This window comes from Gekko japonicus, unplaced genomic scaffold (genome assembly GCF_001447785.1).
Source record: "Gekko japonicus isolate JY-2015 unplaced genomic scaffold, Gekko_japonicus_V1.1 scaffold1064, whole genome shotgun sequence".
NCBI lineage: Eukaryota > Metazoa > Chordata > Lepidosauria > Squamata > Gekkonidae > Gekko > Gekko japonicus.
In genome coordinates this window covers 55,865-76,530 of record NW_015176004.1, presented here as the reverse complement: position 1 = coordinate 76,530, position 20,666 = coordinate 55,865, and the positions used below count along the sequence as shown (strand labels likewise).

General features: G+C 48.8%; 1 protein-coding gene across 1 annotated transcript in view; it reads left to right on the top strand.

The window, feature by feature from the left end:
- PKN3 (protein kinase N3) overlaps positions 1–17,705 on the top strand; it is a 59,804-nt gene extending 42,099 nt beyond the window's left edge. Inside the window, exons 16-23 of the mRNA XM_015426456.1 lie at positions 1,167–1,258; positions 1,935–2,111; positions 7,623–7,685; positions 11,498–11,574; positions 13,756–13,898; positions 14,087–14,194; positions 14,761–14,841; positions 17,354–17,705. Coding sequence (XP_015281942.1) covers positions 1,167–1,258; positions 1,935–2,111; positions 7,623–7,685; positions 11,498–11,574; positions 13,756–13,898; positions 14,087–14,194; positions 14,761–14,841; positions 17,354–17,566 — 954 coding nt within the window. The 3' untranslated portion in view covers positions 17,567–17,705. The remainder of the gene's footprint in view (positions 1–1,166; positions 1,259–1,934; positions 2,112–7,622; positions 7,686–11,497; positions 11,575–13,755; positions 13,899–14,086; positions 14,195–14,760; positions 14,842–17,353) is intronic.
- The last annotated feature ends 2,961 nt before the right edge of the window (positions 17,706–20,666 follow it).

The following is a 20,666-nucleotide window of genomic DNA, read 5'->3' as shown; positions in this document are numbered from 1 at the left end:
TGGGGGGGCAACAATGGGAGGGCTTCTAATGTCCTGGCCCCACTGGTGGACCTCCTGATGGCACCTGGTATTTTTGGCCACTGTGTGACCGAGTGTTGGACTGGATAGGCCTTTGGCCTGATCCAACATTGGCGTCTCTTATGTTCTTATGTTCCTCTCCTCTGACGAGCTTTTCAGAAAATGGGTGGTTCCATTGTAAGGCAGGGCTTGTTATTGGCTTCCCTCATTCAAATATATTGGTTTTCCACTAGCAGATGGGAGGGGCCGTGGCTCAGTGAACGAGCCTCTGCTTGGCATGCAGAAGGTCCCAGGTTCAATCCCCGGCATCTCCAGTTAAAAGGACCAGGCAGTAGGTCGTGGGAAAGACCTCCTCCTGAGACCCTGGAGAGCCGCTGCCAGTCTGAGTGGACAATACTGACTTTGATAGACCAAGGGTCTGATTCAGTACAAGGCAGCTTCATGTGTTTATGTGACCGGTAAACGGTTGGGATTTTCTTAGTCAGTGTGTGGTTCTAGTCCCCCTTCCAGATTTCCTTCTTCCCAGGTGGTGGGAGGTATTGCATTTAGCTCTGCCTCCCGAGGCAGCCATTTTGGGGTGGCACTCACCTAGGCTTACCAAGTGGCGGCGGGGGATCCACATGTCTTCACAGGATCCCTGCCGCGGGGACGACAATACGCGTTGCACCGCTGTCGCCAGGATGTGACGCAACGCGTCGCTCTGGCAACGGGGCTGTTTGGAGTCCCGTTCCCAGAGCGACGCGTAGCATCACATCCTGGCGACGGTGGGTGCAACGCGTGTCGCCGTCCCCGCGGCAGGGATCCTGTGAAGACATGCGGATCCCCCGCCGCCACTTGGTAAGCCTATGGTCACCAGTCACCACTCCCCTCTCAAAATTCTACAGCAACCCATAGCCTCAAAAAGGTTGGGCACCCCTGGTGTAGCCAGTGGTTACTGGAGCACAGAGCTGTTGTGGTAAAGGGGTGTCTGGCAAAATCCTGCACAGTTCCATTCCAGAAAGAGGAGGATTTCCATCTTGCCGAGAGCATGTTATTTTAGCATGTTGGGGCATGTTATTTTAGCTTGAGCTATTATTTAACTGTCGTTTATTATTGTATGCTGCCTTGAGCTGCAAGGAAAGGCAGGATATAAATGTTGTCCGTTTCAGGTGTTGCTGGCACAGTACAAGGCCACAGGCAAGCTGTATGCCATCAAAGCCCTGAAGAAGCACGACATCCTCAGCCGGGATGAGATGGACAGGTGAGAGTTTGCCCCCAATGCTGGTATTGCAGCTGCTGGCCCAGCAAGATCTCTGCCAGGAGAGCTGATCAGCAGGCATGGTTTGAAATACGTTTCAGCCACAGTCAAAATCTGAGAGAGAAGCTTCTGGATTCATTGTCATCGAGCTGACCTCATGGTTAAGGAAGCTTAACCGCAGCTTGTCTAAATTGGGAGGCCCGTGGCTTGTGATCAGCTGGTGAATTGGAAATAGTAGTACAAAATTAGTGTTCAAACCGCGGTTTGCGCTAGCTGGTTTGGCATGACGTCTGCATTGACAAACCCCGGTTAGGGCTGTTCCACCTGCAGAAGGCCGGTGCAGCTAGAGTCTGGCACGCTAAGCAGTCCAATAGCTCTGGACTGTGATTGGCCTGTGCGTTTTGAGCCTCAAGCCGTGGTTCATGTTTCTAAACTCTGGCTTAGCGGAATCCGTGGTATGATGTCTGAAATCAGCCAGAGGAATTAAAAGCATCTTAGCTGGGTGCTGAGGCATCTCCATGATTGGGATTGCCCCGCTGCTCAGAGAAACACAGAATTCTGCAACTCCAACATTTCACTTAAAAATAAGGTTTCTAGTTCTCATAGTTATAGGAAGATGGGGGGGGGGAAGGTGACTCAATTGGCCCCCTGACACTGTTCCCTGTTTTATTCCCGGCAGCTTGAATTGTGAGAAGCGAATCTTCGAAGTGGTCAACTCGTCCGGCCACCCTTTCCTGGTGAACATGCTTGCTTGCTTCCAGACACCGAGTCACGCCTGTTTTGTGATGGAATACACTCCTGGGGGGGACCTCATGATGCGCATTCATTCCGACGTCTTTTCAGAGCATGTGACACGGTGGGTTGCCTGAGACGATTCCTTTCTAAATATTGCCACAGGTATGAGATCTTTGGGCAACACAAAAAAAACCCAGTGCATCACCTGCTTTGGACTTCCACATGTGAGGCTGCAGTCTATCTTCTTCCTGAGGGCAGTGGCTTCCTCCGGTATGAGGAGGCTCGAATGGATTAAGCCATTCGCACCCTGCCTTTCTTTCCATTGTTCTCCTCTCTTCCATTTTATTCTCACAACAGCCCCGTGAGGTAGGCTAGGCTGAGAGTGTATGATTGGCCCAAGATCAAGGTTCCTTGACAGAGTGAGGATTTGACCCTGGAGCTGCGGTGGCTCAAGTGGTTAAGACGCTGAACTGCAGGCTATGGAAGGTCAGTAGTTCAGCAGTTCGAGACCCGGGTGCCGCATGACAGAGTGAGCTCCCGTCTCTAGTTCCAGCTCCTGCCAACCTAGCAGTTCGAAAGCAAGAAATTGCAAGTAGATAAATAGGTGGTACCACTTCGGTGGGAAGGTAACAGCGTTCCGTGCGCCTCATGCCGGCCACATGACCATGGAAACGTCTTCGGACAGTGCTAGCTCTTCGGCTTTGAAACGGAGATGAGCCCCGCAACCCTAGAGTCGGATTCGACTGGCTTTCGAGCAAGGGAAACCTTTACCTTTACCTCCCAGATCCTGGTCCAGTACTCTGACCACCCACAATGCTGCTATAACTACCAGCTCTTCTGCTTTCCCTCTCTCTGGGTCTGAGCAGCTGAGCCAGTTTGGTGCAGTGGTTAAGTGTGCGGACTCTAATCTGGGAGAACCGGGTTTGTTTCCCCACTCCTCCACTTGCACCTGCTGATGTGACCTTGGGTCAGTCGCAAGCTCTGGCACAGCTGTCCTTGAAAAAGAGCAGCTTGTGTCAAGAGCTCTCTCAGCCCCACCCACCTCACAGGGTGTCTGTTGTGGGGAGGGGGAGGGAAAGGAGTTTGTAAGCCGCTCTGAGACTCCAAGTGAAGGGCGGGGTATAAATCCAATCTCTTCTCTTCTTCTGAGCAGGGGGGGGGGGGGGGGGGCTTGAGCCCACCTGCAGAGAATCCTTCCTTTTCTCATGTTTTTCCCCCGGGGTAAATTTCTGCCCCCAGTCAAACTCCCTGCACTTCCCCCTCCTCGCTCCCAGTTGCCTGGCTTACCAAGGGATTGTCTGTGTGTGGAGTAACGGTCTTCCTTCTCTTGTGTGTATGTGTGTAAAGTACCATCAAGTCCCGGCCAATTTATGGTGACCCCGTAGGGTTTTCAGGCAAGAGGCGTCCAGAGGTGGTTTGCCACTGCCTGCCTCTGCATAGTGACCCTGGTATTCCTTGATGCTCCGCCATCCAAGCACCAACCAGGGCCGACCTTGCTTAGCTTCCGAGATCTGTTGAGACTGGGCCAGCCTGGGCCATCCAGGGCAGGGCTGCCTTCTCCTAGCCTCATTTAAATGCTGGAGCTTCACTAAGGGTTTGGTATCTAGGTGAGAATGAGCAAGCAACAGTGGGAGGGCTTCTAGTGTCCTCCTGGCCCCACTGCTGGACCTCCTGGTGGCACCTGGTGTTTTTGGCCACTGTGTGACAGAATGTTGGACTGGATGGGCCATCGGCTTGATCCAGCAGTGGCTTCTCTTATGTTCTTATGTAACGGTCAGGCTTGTGACAAGTGAGCATCAGGTGCTCTTGCAGCAGGGGCGAGCGGAATAGATTAGCGGAATGGATCTTCAGGATCCAGCCCCTTGACTGTGTGTTCATTTCAGTTTTTTTATCCCACATCTTTTGTTTCGAGAACTTCCCTGGTGGCTTCCACCAGAGTGACACAATGAGTAATGGATTCAGGTGGGTAGCTACGTTGAACTGAAGCAGCAGAACAGAGTTTGAGTCCAGTGGCACCTTTAAGCAAGGTAAAAGCTGTATCTGAAGAAGTATTCATGCACACGAAAGCTTATACCTCAAGTAAAACTTTGTTGGTCTTAAAGGTGCCACAGGACTCAAAACTTTGTTCCATAATAACTAATGCTAACCGATAAAACGGTAGCACAGAAACAGCCGTTATCGTAAAATTTCCAGCATGCTATAAAATCAGAGCAAATACAGGACAAGCACAATAAAACACCATACAAAGAGCAATAAAACCAGAGATCAGTGTCACCACAACGATGCATCATATAAAAGAGCTAAGTGTTAAACAGCTAAGAAAATGAAATTCAACCAACAAAAGTAAATGGGAGAATAAGTCCAATTCTACAGGCCCCAAACAAGGTGCCTCCAGCCACCCGCCACTGCTTAATAAGGATGGAGGCTCCAAGCTTTCTCCTGGGCAAACAGTAACCAAACACTCAAGAGGAAGCTAAGTAACCCCTGACCGAAAGCCTCTCAAAGCAGACAGAACTAACAAGCCCAAAGAACCAATGCAGAACCGGCAAATCCTGGCAGAACCACAGGACAACGTGGCAAGCCTGACGCAACAAATGTGCAACCTGAGAATCCAACCCGGTGTCAACCCAGAGAATTGCCCAAGCTGAAAGGAATAGAACGCGTAACAAATGCAAAATGGTTGGATGTGTAACAAATGTAAAGTCAGAGAATCAGGCCGATGTACAACCCCAAAATCAAAGGCAATGCCAGACCCCAAAATCGAAAAACCCAACATAAACTAACTCAAGCAAAGAAAACAGTGTTGCAGAATCAACAAAAACAATTTGAAGGGATAGAGTCTAAGTCCCAAATCAATCTGGCAAGCCAATACCAAGCTCAGGAAGAAGAAGAAGAAGGAGAGATTGGATTTATACCCCGCCCTTCACTACCCAAAGGTGTCTCAGAGCGGCTTACAAACTCCTTTACCTCCCCCTCCCTACAGCAGACACCCTGTGAGGTAGGTGGGGCCAGAGGTCATTTCGGGGGGGAACGCGGGAGATCGCAGTTCCCCCGGGTGAGGTACGGGGGCGGGGCACACAACGAAGCCCCGCCCCCTGCTTCCAGCCGCCCCGCTTCCAGCCTTCATTCAGCCAGGAGGAGGCAGGAGAAGAGGGAGGGTAAGTTGCTTCCTCCCTGCCTCTCCCCACCCCTGCCTGCCTGGGGCCAGGGAGGGCCTTCGCGGGGCTTCCTTGCACTCCCGCCGGAAGGTATTTTTTTGTGTATAAAAAAAAACTAGCAGGTGACAGGGCTATTGTGCTGTCACACGTCGTACAGATCTGGTTTAAGAAGAAGATATTGGATTTATACCCGGCCCTTCACTTGGAGTCTCAGAGCGGCTTACAAACTCCTTTCCCTTCCCCTCCCCACAACAGACACCCTGTGAGGTGGGTGGGGCTGAGAGAACTCTGACACAAATGGCTCTTTCGGGAACAGCTGTGCCAGAGCTTCTAACTGACCCAAGATCACATCAGCAGGTGCGAGTGGAGGAGTGGGGAATCAAACCTGGTTCTCCCAGATTAGAGTCCGTGCACTTAACCACTACACCAAACTGGTTCTCCGGAGAAAAGAAAAGAAAAAAAGTAAAATGCTGGCTTTCCAATATTTCCAGTTATTCCTGAATATTTACGGGATTTTTTTGGACCCATTCAGACCAGATATATCCGAATGCAGGTGTTGCTCAATCCATATAGCTATGGAGAAAGATGCTACATGAATGAGAGACAGAGTGGTATAGTGCCCAGCGTGCCGTGCAAGGATTTGGGAGACTCAGATTCAGACCCCCGCTGCCCTGTGGAGACTTGCTCACAGCCTCACCTCCAGTTCACAGGGCTGTTGTGAGGACAGAGTGGAGAGCCACGTGAACGTCTCTGGGCCCTCACCGGAGAGAAAAGCAGGGTATAAATGAAATAAATAGTTATAATAAAAAATATCTACTTGGTATATAATATAATGGGAATCAGGAAGCCCCTGGCGAGCTTCTCACCGTATCTCAGCCCCCATCGACAATTTTTCAAGTTTCAAGTCTACTCGGTATGTAACCAGCACAAATTGGTTGCAGAAGTGTTTTAACTGCATCAATAATACAAATCTGACAATTTAAAAAAATTGTTCAGCGTTTCTAAAATGTATAGATTGTATATAGGCTCTTTTTGTACCAGAACTCCTTTGCCTATGAGGCGACACACCCCTAATGTAGCCAATCCTCCAAGAGAGAAGAAGAAGAAGAAGAAGAAGAGATTGGATTTATACCCCGCTCTTCACTTGGAGTCTCAGAGCGGCTTACAAACTCCTTTCCCTTCCCCTCCCCACAACAGACACCCTGTGAGGTGGGTGGGGCTGAGAGAACTCTGACACAAACTGCTCTTTTTCAAGGACAGCTGTGCCAGAGCTTGTGACTGGCCCAAGGTCACATCAGCAGGTGCAAGTGGAGGAGTGGGGAATCAAACCCGGTTCTCCCAGATTAGAGTCCGCACACTTAACCACTACACCAAACTGGCTCTCTGAGTTTACAGAGTTTACAGAGCTCTTCTTACAGGGGCTACTGTAAGCTCTTGGAGGATTGGCTACATTAGGGGTGTGTCGCCTCATAGGCAAAGGAGTTTCTGCTACAAAAAGAGCCATGGATTACATATAGATTACATGACAATAGTTTTAAAAATTCTCTTATCAGTGTCTAAAAACTCTCATAATATGGAGGTTTATATACAGGATTTGTCCTCTCAGTTGCCCAGAACCTCTAGGGCTCTTCTGCACTTGATCTCTACACGTTTTTTGGGCTATAGCTTAAAAATTTACCACAGTTCAATATGAGCTGCGGGTCAGGGTCAAATAGAAGTTTCTGGTCTCCCATCTACAATGTGAGGACGATTCTGCCTTGTGAGGATTATAATGAGCTAATCAGGAGGACTGCGCTGCGGTGGCTCAAGTGGTTAAGACGCTGAACTGCAGGCTGTGGAAGGTCAGTAGTCCAGCAGTTTGAGACCCGGGTGCCGCATGACGGAGTGAGCTCCCGTCTCTAGTTCCAGCTCCTGCCAACCTAGCAGTTCGAAAGCAAGGAATTGCAAGTAGATAAATAGGTACCACTTCAGTGGGAAGGTAACAGCGTTCCATGCGCCTTGGTGTTTAGTCATGCCGGCCACATGACCGCGGAAATGTCTTTGGACAGCGCTGGCTCTTCGGCTTTGAAACGGAGATGAGCACCGCAACCCTAGAGTCGGACTCGACTGGCTTTCGAGCAAGGGAACCTTTACCTTTAATGAGGAGGCGGCCATAGCTCAGTGGTGGAGTATTGGCTTTGTGTGCAGAAGGTCCCAGGTTCAATCTCTGGCATCTCCAGTTAAAGGGTCTGGCAACACCTGATGTAAAACTCCTCTGCCTGAGACCCTGGAGAGCCTCTGCCAGTCTGAGTAGACCATATTGACCTGAATGGACCCAGGGTCTGATTCCGTATAAGGCAGCTTCTTGTGTTCATGTTAACATATGTGAAGTGGGCACAGTTGTGGTGGTTACAGATTTTAGCGTGGTGCCACACGGCTGGTACAGGGAGGGCTTGCAGCGTTGCCATTTCTGTGCTGAAATCTTGCTTTTGTAGGTTCTACTCTGCCTGTGTGGTCTTGGGCCTCCAGTTCCTACATGATAAGAAGATAATTTATAGGTAAGACTGTGGGGTATATCCATGGAATTGAGGGAAAGGGTCCAAGGTGGGGGAATCATACAAATAGGCTTTTCCCAAATTGAAGTAGACCTCCATTTTTTATTTGGTCTCCTAAATGTCATTCGTTTTAAATTTATGCTGCTCTTACTATTCTAGTTTTTTAATTTGTGTGTGTGTGTGTGTGTGTGTGTGTGTGTGTGTGTTGGTCGTTGGCCCTAGGGTTGTACTTCTGTTTCAGTGCCTTACCCTAGAATGTTTTAATAATTTCATTATTGGGGAAATTTGGAAGCCACCTCGGGAGTTGCCCTAGCTAAGCACATGGGACACACATTTTATCAGATTGGTATCCCTCCCCGCTCCCAGAATGGAGCTTGGGACGGCTAACAACATAGCAGTTCAATTAAACCATAATTTCAATAAAAGCGAATTAAAACTCACCGCACAGCTTTTGACATAACAAATCAACATTGTTGTTGGTAGAGTCCACCAAAATTACATTATTGGAATGCCTGGTGGAGTAACCCTTGTCTTACATGCCCTGCGGAATGCAGACAAGTCCTGCATGTTGTTATGCGCGTGTATATACTTTGCAAAGTCCTTCCCAAACTTGTCTGCTCCCCTTGCCCCGAGGGCTGTGCTAATCTTCTCTGTGTCCCTCCAACTTGAGGGCAGGTGCTGCCGAAGCAGGCCTGGGGAGCACACGTTGCAAAGAAATAAATGGGATAGCTTCCCTAGATGCAGGGCAAATGGATGGTCTTTGCAGCTGCAGTTTGCAATTGGCACTTTGGACACGGGTTTCCCCTCAAAATCAACTTGGAAACTCCTACTGGTCAAGAATCGGGATGGGCACGAACCGCATTTTTGCAGTTCAGTTTGTGGTTCGTGGCTGAAACATGGACCGAAGTTTGCGAACTGAAATGGTTCGTATCAGTTTGTGAGCCATTTAAAGTTTAAACCCCTGCTTTCTGCTCCCTGCAACAGGGAGCAGAAAGTAGGGGTTTCCAAACAGCTGAGCAGGTATTGAGACTGAAGGCTCAGCACAGAACCTGGGAGAATACACCTCCGCCATGTCTATCTGTACTAGGGTTGCTAACTTCCAGGTAGTGGCTGAAGATCTGCTTGGATTACAACTGATCTCCAGAAAACAGATCAGTTCAGCTGGGGGAAACGGCCACTTTGGAAGGTGGACTCTAGGGCATTGTACTCCGCTGAGGTCCCACCCTCCCCAGGATTTATCCCCCAAATCTCCAGGTATTTCCCAACCTGGAGCTGGCCACCCTAATCTGTGTACTTTTTCTGTGCTTTTGAAGGCATACATTTTCTCTTTGGGGTACCTGGATCATTTTGCATTGCAAAATGAATGGCTTCTTTTGCTCACACCAGAAGTTTTGTGGCTACAAGTGTTGCTTGGGAAGCCTCCAGTCCAAATCTTGCCTCTGCCGCAAGCTCCTTTAGGCAAGCCGCTGTCTCTCTCACAAATCTGCAATACCAGGGAAATGACACCCTGCTGCCTTGCAAATTTGTTTAAAAGAATCACTGAGAACAATGGCCGTATCTGCAATACACTCTTATGTTTGCTTGATACTGCTTTTACTGCCATAGTTCCCCCTCCCCCCTGGAAATGTTAGTTTGGTGAGTATTAAGAATTCTCTGTTACTGATTATCACAACCACACCTATCCCAGATGTCCTGTGGAGAGAAAATGGCTATTAAAAGCCTTGAATTTGGTGGTGTAGATATGCTCCATGTATATGTCTATCTTTAGCTTTTAAAGCCCTATGTAAAAACGTTAGAACATCAGAAGAGCCCCTGATGTTGCCTCCTGGCTCTGGGATTCAGAGGCTTGGTGTCTCTGAGGGTGCGTTCAGACGCGCCGTTTGATCTGGTGTCATGACAGTTCAGCAACGGATTTTATCTGTACGATCACACAGTCAACATCTGCCTCCCGTCCCCAGCTGTTGGTTTCTGGCTCAAAACCGCTTTAATCCGGAGTATTTTGTTACCAGGTCCCAAATTGGTGTTTTCTCAGCTCTCCTGTTTAAAGCCGCATGTTCCCCCTGTGTGATCACTCCTCCGGTATCAAGCCACTTCCGGTTTAAACCCCCTCCCTGCTCGAAAGCTGCCCAAAGCTTCCGCTTTTCGTCCACAATTTTTTTTAGCGTTGGCGGTGTGCGCATAGGCAGAGCTCCGCTACCGTGTTTAGAAAACCGACATTTAAACGGTCACTTGTTTTAGAGTTTAGATGAGTTCGGGATCTCACAGAGGCCATTTTCAGGTCAGACATTTAAAGGGAAGTCTTTTGTTGGAGGGGTTGGATTGATTCGCCCTGGTGGTTCTGCGCATGCACCATGGTAGTTTCGCCCCCCATTCTACGGATAAGCGCCTATGCGCATGCGCAAACTGAGAAAATTTTTTAAAAAACCACCGACACACGCTCCCGCGCGTTGGTAGTGTAGACGCCGGGGAGCGATGTGACTGCACAGTGAGGCAGGAAAAGGGAAGTAAGTGTGATCTCGATTAAGTCAGAACCGGAGCAGTTTAACCCGCTCTCAGCACGCCGTCTGACCGCACCCTGAATGTGGAGGATAAGAACAGCCCTGCTGGATCAGACCAGTGGTCCATCTAGTCCAGCATCCTGTCTCACATGGTGGCCAACCAGCTCCTTTAGATGGCCAACAACAGGGCTTAGAGGCTGAGGCCTTCCCCTGATGTTGCCTCCTGTCTCTGTGATTCAGAGGATCAGTGTCTTGGAATGTGGAGGTTCCCCTCACCCACCATACTCTGATTCCAAGGCATTAATATTAAATATCTTGGGAAATTACTGGAAGCTTATGTGGTTATTTCAGTACTAGATAAATTAATTTCAAGGACTCCCACTGAGTAGCCTTGTTTGACTATTTTAATCTGTAATATAAATGGTAACAGCCCAAGACAACTAGTAAACCAGAAAACAGGCTGACACTCAGCGCTTAGGATGAAATGAAATACAATTTCTCCACTGTATTTAACAGTGTTATTTTATAATAGCTAATAACACATCCACACTGTTACATATTCTGTCTTTCATATGCACACCCAAAATACAGGGGGGAAATGGGTTCAAAAGTACAGGGAAAAAGTGGGTTGATGAAACTCCCCGGAGTTGATTTTTGTTTAGTTCACAACTTCATCCGAACATACTGAAGCACCGTGGTAGTCTCTCTTGAAAACCTACTATTCATAGTGTCTTCACATGATATTCCATGCCATGATTTCAAATACTAGAATGTATCCTCATCCATTTTACTGGAGAATCTTATCCCGGGCCTACAAACAGATCAAAGCCCAGAGTACTATACATCACAGTAATAAATATTACCCAAGCATGAGTAATCATAATACGGTCATCCTTTCCCAAATATGGACACAGGTTAGCAAACCGACTGAAGTTGGTGAAAAGTGTTTTGTGCCACAGATTCTACCAGACCATCCTATGTATCCTTCCTTATGGTTTTAAAAGCACAGCTTTATATTCTTATTTCTTAAACACTTACAAAGGTTGAGCACTGGGGTAATTGATTCCAGATAGTTGACACCACCACTGAGAAGACCCTGCTCTGCATCACCATCAGACCACTGCAATGCTACGTTGAACATGTATTTTATTTGCAGTAATCATGCTAGATAACACACAGGCTTCTTCTGTCCCTAATAAGTATCGCCTCTTCAGTCTTCAGCCCCAGGCATGAACAGTGGGCTGATGAACTTGTGGGTGCCAGGTCTGTTAGCACCTTTTCCCTGAATTTTGCCCGGTTCCTTTCCCCTGTTTGCAGGGACCTAAAGTTGGATAATCTACTCTTAGATGCACGTGGCTTTGTGAAGATTGCCGATTTCGGACTCTGTAAGGAAGGTGAGTAATCTTGGCCGTGGCTGCACCAGCTGTTTATCCCTCTGAACTTGGTTGATTTGGAGCATCTGTTTCGCACAATGCCTGTTTGGCGTTTCCTGAGAAAATCCGTGTGAGTCTGCATCGGGCGCAGCATTGCTTAATTTCTTCATAAATAAATCTGGAGTTGGGGATCAATAAGGAGTTTGTCCAATTGGTGAGTGACACCAAAACTATTCAGGGTTGGGAAGATCCTAAACATGCTGAGAATTGCTCTGAATAAATCTCTCTTAAACTGAGTGACCAGGCAGCAAAACCTGAGCGTGTGAGTGCTTTGTGATTCTGTGCAAGTGCTTATTGTGATTTACAGAACTTAGAGTCCTGCTGATCTTAGCGAGCTTTCATTTTAAAAAGAAAAACCAAGTTTCTAGCCCCTGTTGGCTGCAAAAATGAACTTCAAAGAACCTGGAGGTCAGGAACAGTGTTCCCTCTAAGCTGAGTTAGTGTGAGTTTAGCTCACAGTTTTTTAGCCTCCGGCTCACACGTTTTTGTCTTGGCTCAAGAAGGACAGCTCCATATCAAACTATGCAGTTGCCAAATCGCTTGCTTACAACTTTAATGCCAGTAGCTCACAAAGTAGAATTTTTGCTCACAAGACTCCACAGCTTAGAGGGAACATTGGTCAGGAGCTGTTCCCCTTGGGGCTTTGCAGTGGCCCCGCAGCTAGACCTGCATCACTAGATATTTCTGTGGCCAGCCAGAAAAGCCTGGGCCTGGATGTCTGTCTCTTTGCAGTGGCCCCGCAGCTAGACCTGCAACACTAGATATTTCTGTGGCCAGAAAAGCCTGGGCCTGGATGTCTGTCTAGGTTTCCCTTGCTCGAAGGCCAGTCGAATCTGACTCTAGAGTTGCGGTGCTCATCTCTGTTTCCAAGCCGAAGAGCCAGCGCTGTCCAAAGACATTTCCGTGGCCATGTGGCCGGCATGACTAGACGCCAAGGTGCACTGAACACTGTTACCTTCCCACCAAAGCGGTACCTATTTATCTACTTGCAATTTCTTGCTTTCGAACTGCTAGTTTGGCAGGAACTGGGGCCAGAGATGGGAGCTCACTCTGTCACACGGCACTTGGGTCTCGAACTGCTGAACTACCGACCTTTCGGTCTGCAGTTCAGCGTCTTAACCACTTGAGCCACCGTAGCGCCTTGGTCTGTCTACCTGCCAGAAAACCTGTATCCCAAAGGGAAGGGGGAGCAGGCAGGGCTAGAGGCAGCAGGCCCACAATCTTCCTGTAAAATAAATGACCAGGTGGGGGGAGGCAAAACCGGGGTGGTTGCCCTTTTTGCAGAGGGCACCCAAGTCTCGCAGGAACAGCCGTGCTGCTGGCAGAGCCCCCAAAGCCAGGAGGGCTTTTATGGCCGCACACAGCAGCCCTTCCCTAAGCCAGGCATCTCAGTTGGCCTGGGCCCCCTTTCCAGATCATCTCAGGAAGCGAGGGGAGTGTGAGCGCCCAGCAGACTCAGAGACCACAGCTGCCTGCTCCACACCTGCGGCCCCTCTTCACAGGCAGGTCCTTAGCACTGGGGAGGGGCTCCAGAAATCCCAGAAACCTGGGAGTAGGACAACTTCAGTGTTGTGCCTGGCCCAGTGTCTCTATAACTGGAAGCAAACAGAATCAGGTCTGCAAAGGGAAGCCAGGCATGTGCGTTTTGATTCATGTGCAACAGGGGTCCCCAATGTGGGGCCTGTGGGCATCACAGTGCCTGCCAGCTCCTTTCAGAAAGTGGGTGGGGGGGACACCAGGCGTGGCACTTGGCACAGCAGGTCTTACGACTGGCCACTGGAGATCTGATTGGCCAGGCAGATTAAAATAATGCTGTTTCAGTGGCAGCTGCCACTGCAGTAGTGGTTTTATTCTCTCTTGCTCCTCTTTTCCTACTGTATTTTTCTAATTATTCCTCTTCTCCCCGGTACTTAAGCTGCCTGTGTGTGGTTGGCTCCGCCTCTGGTGGCAGCCATTTTGTGGTTGCATCCCCCACTCGTGTCAGAATTCTGAAGGTGTCCACGGGCTCAAAAAGGTTGGGGAACCCAGATGTACAGACCGAAATATTTAGCTTCTGTTAGCATAGGGATTGTCCCGAGTTTTGGCGGCTCTGGCTAGATCTTCCTGGTGTATTAAAACGGCTTTGTATTTTCAACCTTCTAGGAATGGGCTTTGGCGACCGGACCAGCACCTTCTGCGGCACCCCAGAGTTCCTGGCTCCAGAAGTGCTGACGGATCCCTCTTACACCCGGGCAGTAGACTGGTGGGGGCTGGGCGTGCTCGTTTTCGAGATGCTGGTTGGTGAGGTGTGTGAATCTTCCTGTGTCAAAGCTTTTGTTGCAAAGCTATCCTGGCCTCCCTATGAGAACACAGGCGAGTGGAGGAAGGACCAGGAAATGACTAAGCTGTTATTTTTTAAAAACATAAGTTGTAAATCTTGAACAAAAGGGAGGTCTGTCTACCTGCTCTAGGGCAGTCTCTTCCTTTCCTCCAGTCTCCATTCCCCGGTGACAACGAAGAGGAGGTTTTTGACAGTATTGTTAACGAAGATGTCCGTTACCCACGATTCCTTTCTACAGAGACTATCTCCGTGCTCCGAAAGGTATGGTCCAGTCATTGGTCTAGGACAGTATTTCCCCCTGCTGGTGGGCTTCCTGGCAGCCATTTACTTCTTTCCCAAAGCGTATTGGTAGTCCTGGCTTTCCGCTTCAGTGGAATAGGAGGAGCTTCAGATGAGCTCTGGTGGAATCAGAAGGAGCGCTCATTCAGAAAGAGCCGCCCCCAGTGTTTTCTGATTGGTTCCGGCTCTCCATGACGGCCGTTTTCTGACCGGCTCCGTCCCTCCATGGCAGCCATTTTGTGGTGGCGCCTACTGCCAGTTCTCAAAATCCCAGAAGGGCCTACAGGCTCACTGAGACGGAAGACCCCTGCTAAAGGAGATGTGAGTTTTCAGTTTTACTCTTGTGTTGCAACTTCAGAGAGAGGCGGTCTCATACGACCCCCGTTTGTTTCAGTGGGACTCGCTGGTGGACTGTGCCCAGTGAATCGCATCTGTGCCTCTCTGGTGCACTAGCCTGCTACTGGGGATACTTGGCTGGTGTGTCAGACCACCTAGTCTTTGCTGTTATCCTTTTGGGGACGACGTTTGCCTTTTATCGTTTCCTGCAGCTTCTCCGGAAGTGTCCGGAGCGGCGCCTCGGAGCCGGAGCAGCAGATGCTGAGGAGATTAAGACTCAGCCCTTTTTCAAGGTAGGGAGTCACCTCCGTCTCGTAATGGAGAAAGCGGCTGCTGTTTGGTTTTTTTGTTTTTGTCTTTTAAATCATTCATCATTCACACTTTGCTTTTATTGCTTTCCCTCTTTCCAATGTCAGCATTCCACCCTTGTGAAAAGACATCTTGTCACTGTGTCTCTTTGCAGTGCTGACGTTAGAGCTTTGCATTTGCAATTCTCTCTTATAATTATATTTGTATTCTTTTACTTAGAAGTACATTCACATGCAGATTTAGAAGGCTCTGGTCACCGGTGGTGAATTACATGACAAAATACGAAATACTCCCCACAAACTTGAATTATCACAGGTGGATGTTTGTATAACACATCGTTCACTCTCATAGTCTGAATAGTTGAATAAGTCCGCATCTATTGAACGGTCAATAACCCTATTTGATGGTGTAAATGTTCAGAGGAGACATTAGAGAAAATGTGTGAAGTATAGTAAATAAGATCATATATCGCTCGCTCACAACTTTGATGCCAGCAGCTCACCAAGTAGAATTTTTGTTCACAGGACTCCACAGCTTAGAGGGAACATTGGTCCTGAGTGTGGAGAAACCCCCCCCCCCATGGGAGAGTGTCTGGCTGGAGTCTCTGAGCAGCCACAAACTGTCTGGAGGATGAGTTTGGGAAGGAGGCACAGATCAATGGGAGAGCCTGGGGTTGCCAGCTATAGACTGGGAAATTCTTGGAGATTGGGGGGGGGGGGTTTGGAGGGGGGAAAGAAGTAGATTGGATTTATACCCCGCCCTTCACTTGGAGTCTCAGAGTGGCTTACAAACTCCTTTCCCTTCCCCTCCCCACAACAGACACCCTGTGAGGTGGGTGGGGCTGAGAGAGCTCTGACAGAAACGGCTCTTTTTCAAGGACAGCTGTGCCAGAGCTTGTGTCTGACCCAAGGTCACATCAGCAGCTGCAAGGGGAGGAGTGGGAACTCAAACCCAGTTCTCCCAGATTAGAGTCCGCGCACTTAACCACTACACCAAACTGGCTCTCCAGTTTGAAGAATGTACAGAAATGTACAGAAAGACTTCAGGGGGCCGCTCTCTGTTGGCTGGAGACCAGTTGTGATTCCAGGAAATCTCCAGCCACCACCTGGAAGTTAGGATAATCAAAGAGAGATCAGGGGACAAGTGAGTAGAAAATAGTCACCCGTGATATATTTACGAAGAGGATAGCTCTCTTTAATAGATTTTCAAAGAACAGATCAATATTAATAATACAAATACATTTCTGTACATTCATACAAGAATAAACATGTAAAAATGACTCCACAATGTTGGCAAGTGCAGTCCAATAATCTGAAGTTCTTACAAAACAGTAAACCTTCTTTGTGTAGTCCCTTCTTAAATACATCATGGTTGCCATTAACTCTTTTCTACCCCCTGGAGGCTGGCAAGCCTAGCAGAGCCCAAGTTTGATTCTGGCACCTCCTTGCATACAGCCCTCCTTTAGAAGACTGTGGGCGGCAGAGCCCAGTGAGCATTTGTTAGGAACCTTGGGGACCTGCTGCTGGTCGAAGTAGAAGAAGAAGAGGAGATTGGATCTATACCCCGCCCTTCACTACCCAAAGGGGTCTCAGAGCGGCGTACAAACTCCTTTCCCTCCTCCTCCCCACAACAGACACCCTGGGAGGTAAAAGAAGAAGAAGAGATTGGATTTATACCCCGCCCTTGACTACCCAAAGGGGTCTCAGAGCGGCGTACAAACTCCTTTCCCTCCTCCTCCCCACAACAGACACCCTGGGAGGTAAAAGAAGAAGAAGAGATTGGATTTATACCCCGCCCTTGACTACCCAAAGGGGTCTCAGAGCGGCGTACAAACTCCTTTCCCTCCTCCTCCCCACAACAGACACCCTGTGAGGTAGGCAGGGCTGAGAGAGCTCTGACTGAGAACTGCTCTTTTTCCAGAACAGCTCTGCCAGAACTACGGCTTGCCCAAGGTCATCCAGCAGCTGCAAGTGGAGGAGTGGCGAATCAAACCCGGTTCTCCCAGATTAGAGCCCGCGCATTTAACCTACTACACCAAACTGGCTCTAGATAGTAGATGGGCTGGATGAATCTGGGATCAGACTTGGCATAAAGCAACATCTACAGAAGTTACAGGGAGGGGCCAGAGCTCGCCTGTCGAGCAGCGGCCTGCAGAAGGTCCCAGGTTCAACCACCAGCAGCCACATTTAAGGATCTTGTGTAGCTGAGCTAGAAAGGAGGGGCCCTTCTCTCGATACCTGAGACAGCAGCTGCCAGTTAAAGAAGAGAGTTCTCTGCTAGAGAGGCCACTCAGTCAACATATGCACCACTCAGTGGGAGGGGGCGTGCTTTGGAGACAGGGAGCTAGACAGGCTACTGGACTTCTCCTGTTTTGGGCATCTCTGAGTGTTCCTCTGGTCTGGCTTCCGCTTGCCCGTGTTCTAGCATTAAGCAATAGAATCCTTTTTCTCTTGTTCTCTGTTCATTGTGGGTCAATTGAGTTGTTCCATTTTCCAGGAGATCGACTGGGATGCCCTGTTTGCCAAGACCCTAAAGCCCCCGTTTGTGCCCACTCTGAGAGGTGCTACTGACATCAGCAACTTCGACCAGGAGTTCACCTCCCAGAAGGCCGTCCTGACGCCTCCCAATGATCTCCCAGCCCTTACAGCAGAGGAACAGGCCGTCTTCAAGGACTTTGACTTTGTCTCTCGACTCCTCTTGGAGGCCTGATCTGGCATGGCTGAAGGCTCCCCTCTCCTTTGCTGCTGGAGGAAAGATTCAGACACTGGCTGGGTATAATGAAGTCTGCAAAATGCACATGGATGCACATGAAGGCTCGTTGGAAATGGGATGAAGTTTTCCAGTACAGATGGGGACAAAGTATTTTTACCTGGAGGAACTTCACCTTCCACAGGGCTTCAAAGTATTTTTACCTGGAGAACTTCACCTCCTGTGCACAGCTTAGGCCAGTCTGCTGTGCTCTGCTGGAAAGCTTTTGGGCGATTAAAAACCAGATTTCATTTGGGAGCAAGGCTCCTGATACTGTGACAGTATTGTGGCAAAACAGGAGTCTTCTGGTCTCTTCCTGCTCCCTCTTAGTCCAAAGCAGAAATTTTGAAACTCTCTCCACATGATGTTCTAAGGCTCCTTGGAAGTTTGATTTCGGGCAAGGTGGCGATATTAAAGAGACAAAGAAGCACAAGGCACTGAAATCCTCACCACGTCCGAAGCCACCTGAAATGCCCCCACACACACACCTGTGCACACACACACATAAGCAAGTACCTCTTGCGGAAAGATCTAGCAGGCTTTCTCAGGGATAGACAGTTGGCATCTCCAGATGAGGGATGAGGCTTGGCTTTGCCGTCCAAGCCGGGCTTGGGTTTGTGACTGTTGCGTTGTTATTGTGGTGGGTGAAGTCTACCAAAAAACTAGGATGGCGAAGGCGCTGTTGGAGCGAAGGCTGCTAATCGCTCCTCTGACGGAATGTTTCCGAGGCAAAAAGGATGGGTCTCAGGGCGATTCCCAAACGTGCAGAAGACTTGGGGGGCAGGCAGGTCGGCCGTGTGTGGTGCTCCTGTTGATGTCGGGAGCTGTAGACTTTAATGTGATTTTTTTTTTTTTAATGCTCGGGTCCATCGCAGAGCAAATTTCACCTATGAGCCTTTCATGCATGCATGGATGGAACTGCTGCTGCAAGTTTACATTTTGTAGAGAAATGCGGAATCAGCCCTGAAGCTTAGTTAGGGAAAAGACTCTCCATCTTTGCTTAGTCCTATAATGATTTTCTTATGAAGATTGTATTAAAATGCTTATGCTGTGAAAGCTGCCGAGTTTCCACTGCCTTCCCATCCCTTTGATTATTCGAATCCTGCTCAGCAAGGGTAGCATCCTTAAATACCTTATGAACACTTCCTGTTATATTTTTAAGGATGTACCAGTATCCAGCACACACATTTCTTCCCCATTTTGTCAGTAAAGATGTGACTGCAACGGATGTGCTTAAATCATACTTTTGTTTCTGTGCAATTTCTTTACAGCTTGGGCTGTATCTGTTTAGTGAGAAAGGGATGCTTTATATTAAAGAGAAAATGAAAATTTGTGGTAACGACTGGAAAAATAGCCAACCCGGGCAGGGGGTGGTGCAGGCAACCTTGTCTAGTCGGTATCTTTGAGAGATGCATGCAACAAATGTCTTCAGACACCTGCTGTGATTTGCTATTTAAGATTAAACCGCTTTGAATGTGAACGTGGAAGTGGAATGTCCTTTCTGTGGGAACAGGAGATCAAGAAGCTGCTGCTGCTGCAGGATCGAGATGGGAGGGTCCCTTTCTTCTTTCTTCATCCTGTCTTTCTTTCTGCCTGGCTTGCTGGCAGGAAAACTTTTCTCCCAAGTTCAGGCCCCGAACAACCAGCTGTGACTGCGGAAGCCGGTCATATTCGTTGCCCTGAGCTCTTTGGAGTTTCAAGTGCAATAAAACTGTCATAATAAGCAAAAGTCCCGTTTCAGTAGCAATGCTACCCTGAGCCATCTGGATAGAACTAAACTGGGACAGAAGAAACATCACAATGCCACGGTTTTAAGTTAAAACCTTTAATGATTTAATAGTGTGGACTGTCAGGGTTTCAAACTGCATTTGTTCCTTTGTGCTGCTAGGCAAGATTTAAGGCAATAATAGTCAAGCGTCCAGCTTTTACATCTCCTCCCCTTGCAGGGTCCAGGCAGACTTTTCGGAAACTGCAAAAGAAGGGCACTTAAAGAGGGCGTTCTCCTCTCCAGAATGATAACCAACTGCAAAAACTTGATAATTCCTGTACAATCTGAGCTTTGTCCGCGCTGCAGCCTGGCTCATTGCCACTGTGGCTTTCCCTTTGGGCACGGAGCTTCGACTCACCTGGGTGCCAAGATGCAGGCACCTACCCTCATAGGGCTCCTTTTCCTGCCCACCCTGGGATGCAACGGAGATCTAAAATTGGGGACAAAGGAGAGAACTCCTCCCGCAATCACCCGCCAGTCACAACGAACTGGAGCATGATCAAAGCAGAAAGTTTCGAATTGGGTGCTGGAGCAAAGGCAGTGTGTAACGGCACAGCATCAAGCACCAGTCATGGAAACAGAGAGCTGAAGGGACCTCAGGGGTCATCTGGTCCAGCCCCTTGCATAATGCAGGAAATTCACCACTACCTCTCCTCCACTATGCCCAGAGGCTTAATGGAGCTGAGAACGGGCTGGGGTATACTCATAAGAGGCTTAATGGAGCTGAGAACGGGCTGGAGGTATACTCATACTCTCTTCCAGTCACCATATACTGAAAGCAAATTCACATGATCATGCATGTGTATATTCCACCTGAAACAACATTGGCTTAACCTTGGAACCTGCTGTTTCTTGCAGGTATTTATGGCTGGGGCTCACTTTCCAGTCGCTGCCTGTGGAGGCACAACATGTGGAGTTGTCTGAATGCAGAGCTTGGTTACCGGAAGTCACCATGTATTAGTCCCTTAACTTAAGGAAAGTTCAAAGTGCACATGACCTAGCTGGGCGAGTTGGAGTGAACGGCTGTTTCCCTGCCGTCAGGGTGCCACTTTGCTCTTCCCCAGCACCACCACCCTCACCTGCTGGGAGAAGAATGATGCTTGATGCTTGCAACAAAGGGGCAGGAGAGTCTGCTCTCTCTCTTAAGATCTCAAGGTGTTTGACAATCCCCCTTTTGTAAGGGCAATATCACTGCACAAGGATTGTCTTCCCCCAGCAGTGCTAGATCCCTTCTCCCCAGGTGCCAGTCTGCGCTTGATTTCAACTGAGGCTTCAAGTTCCATGGAGCCAACT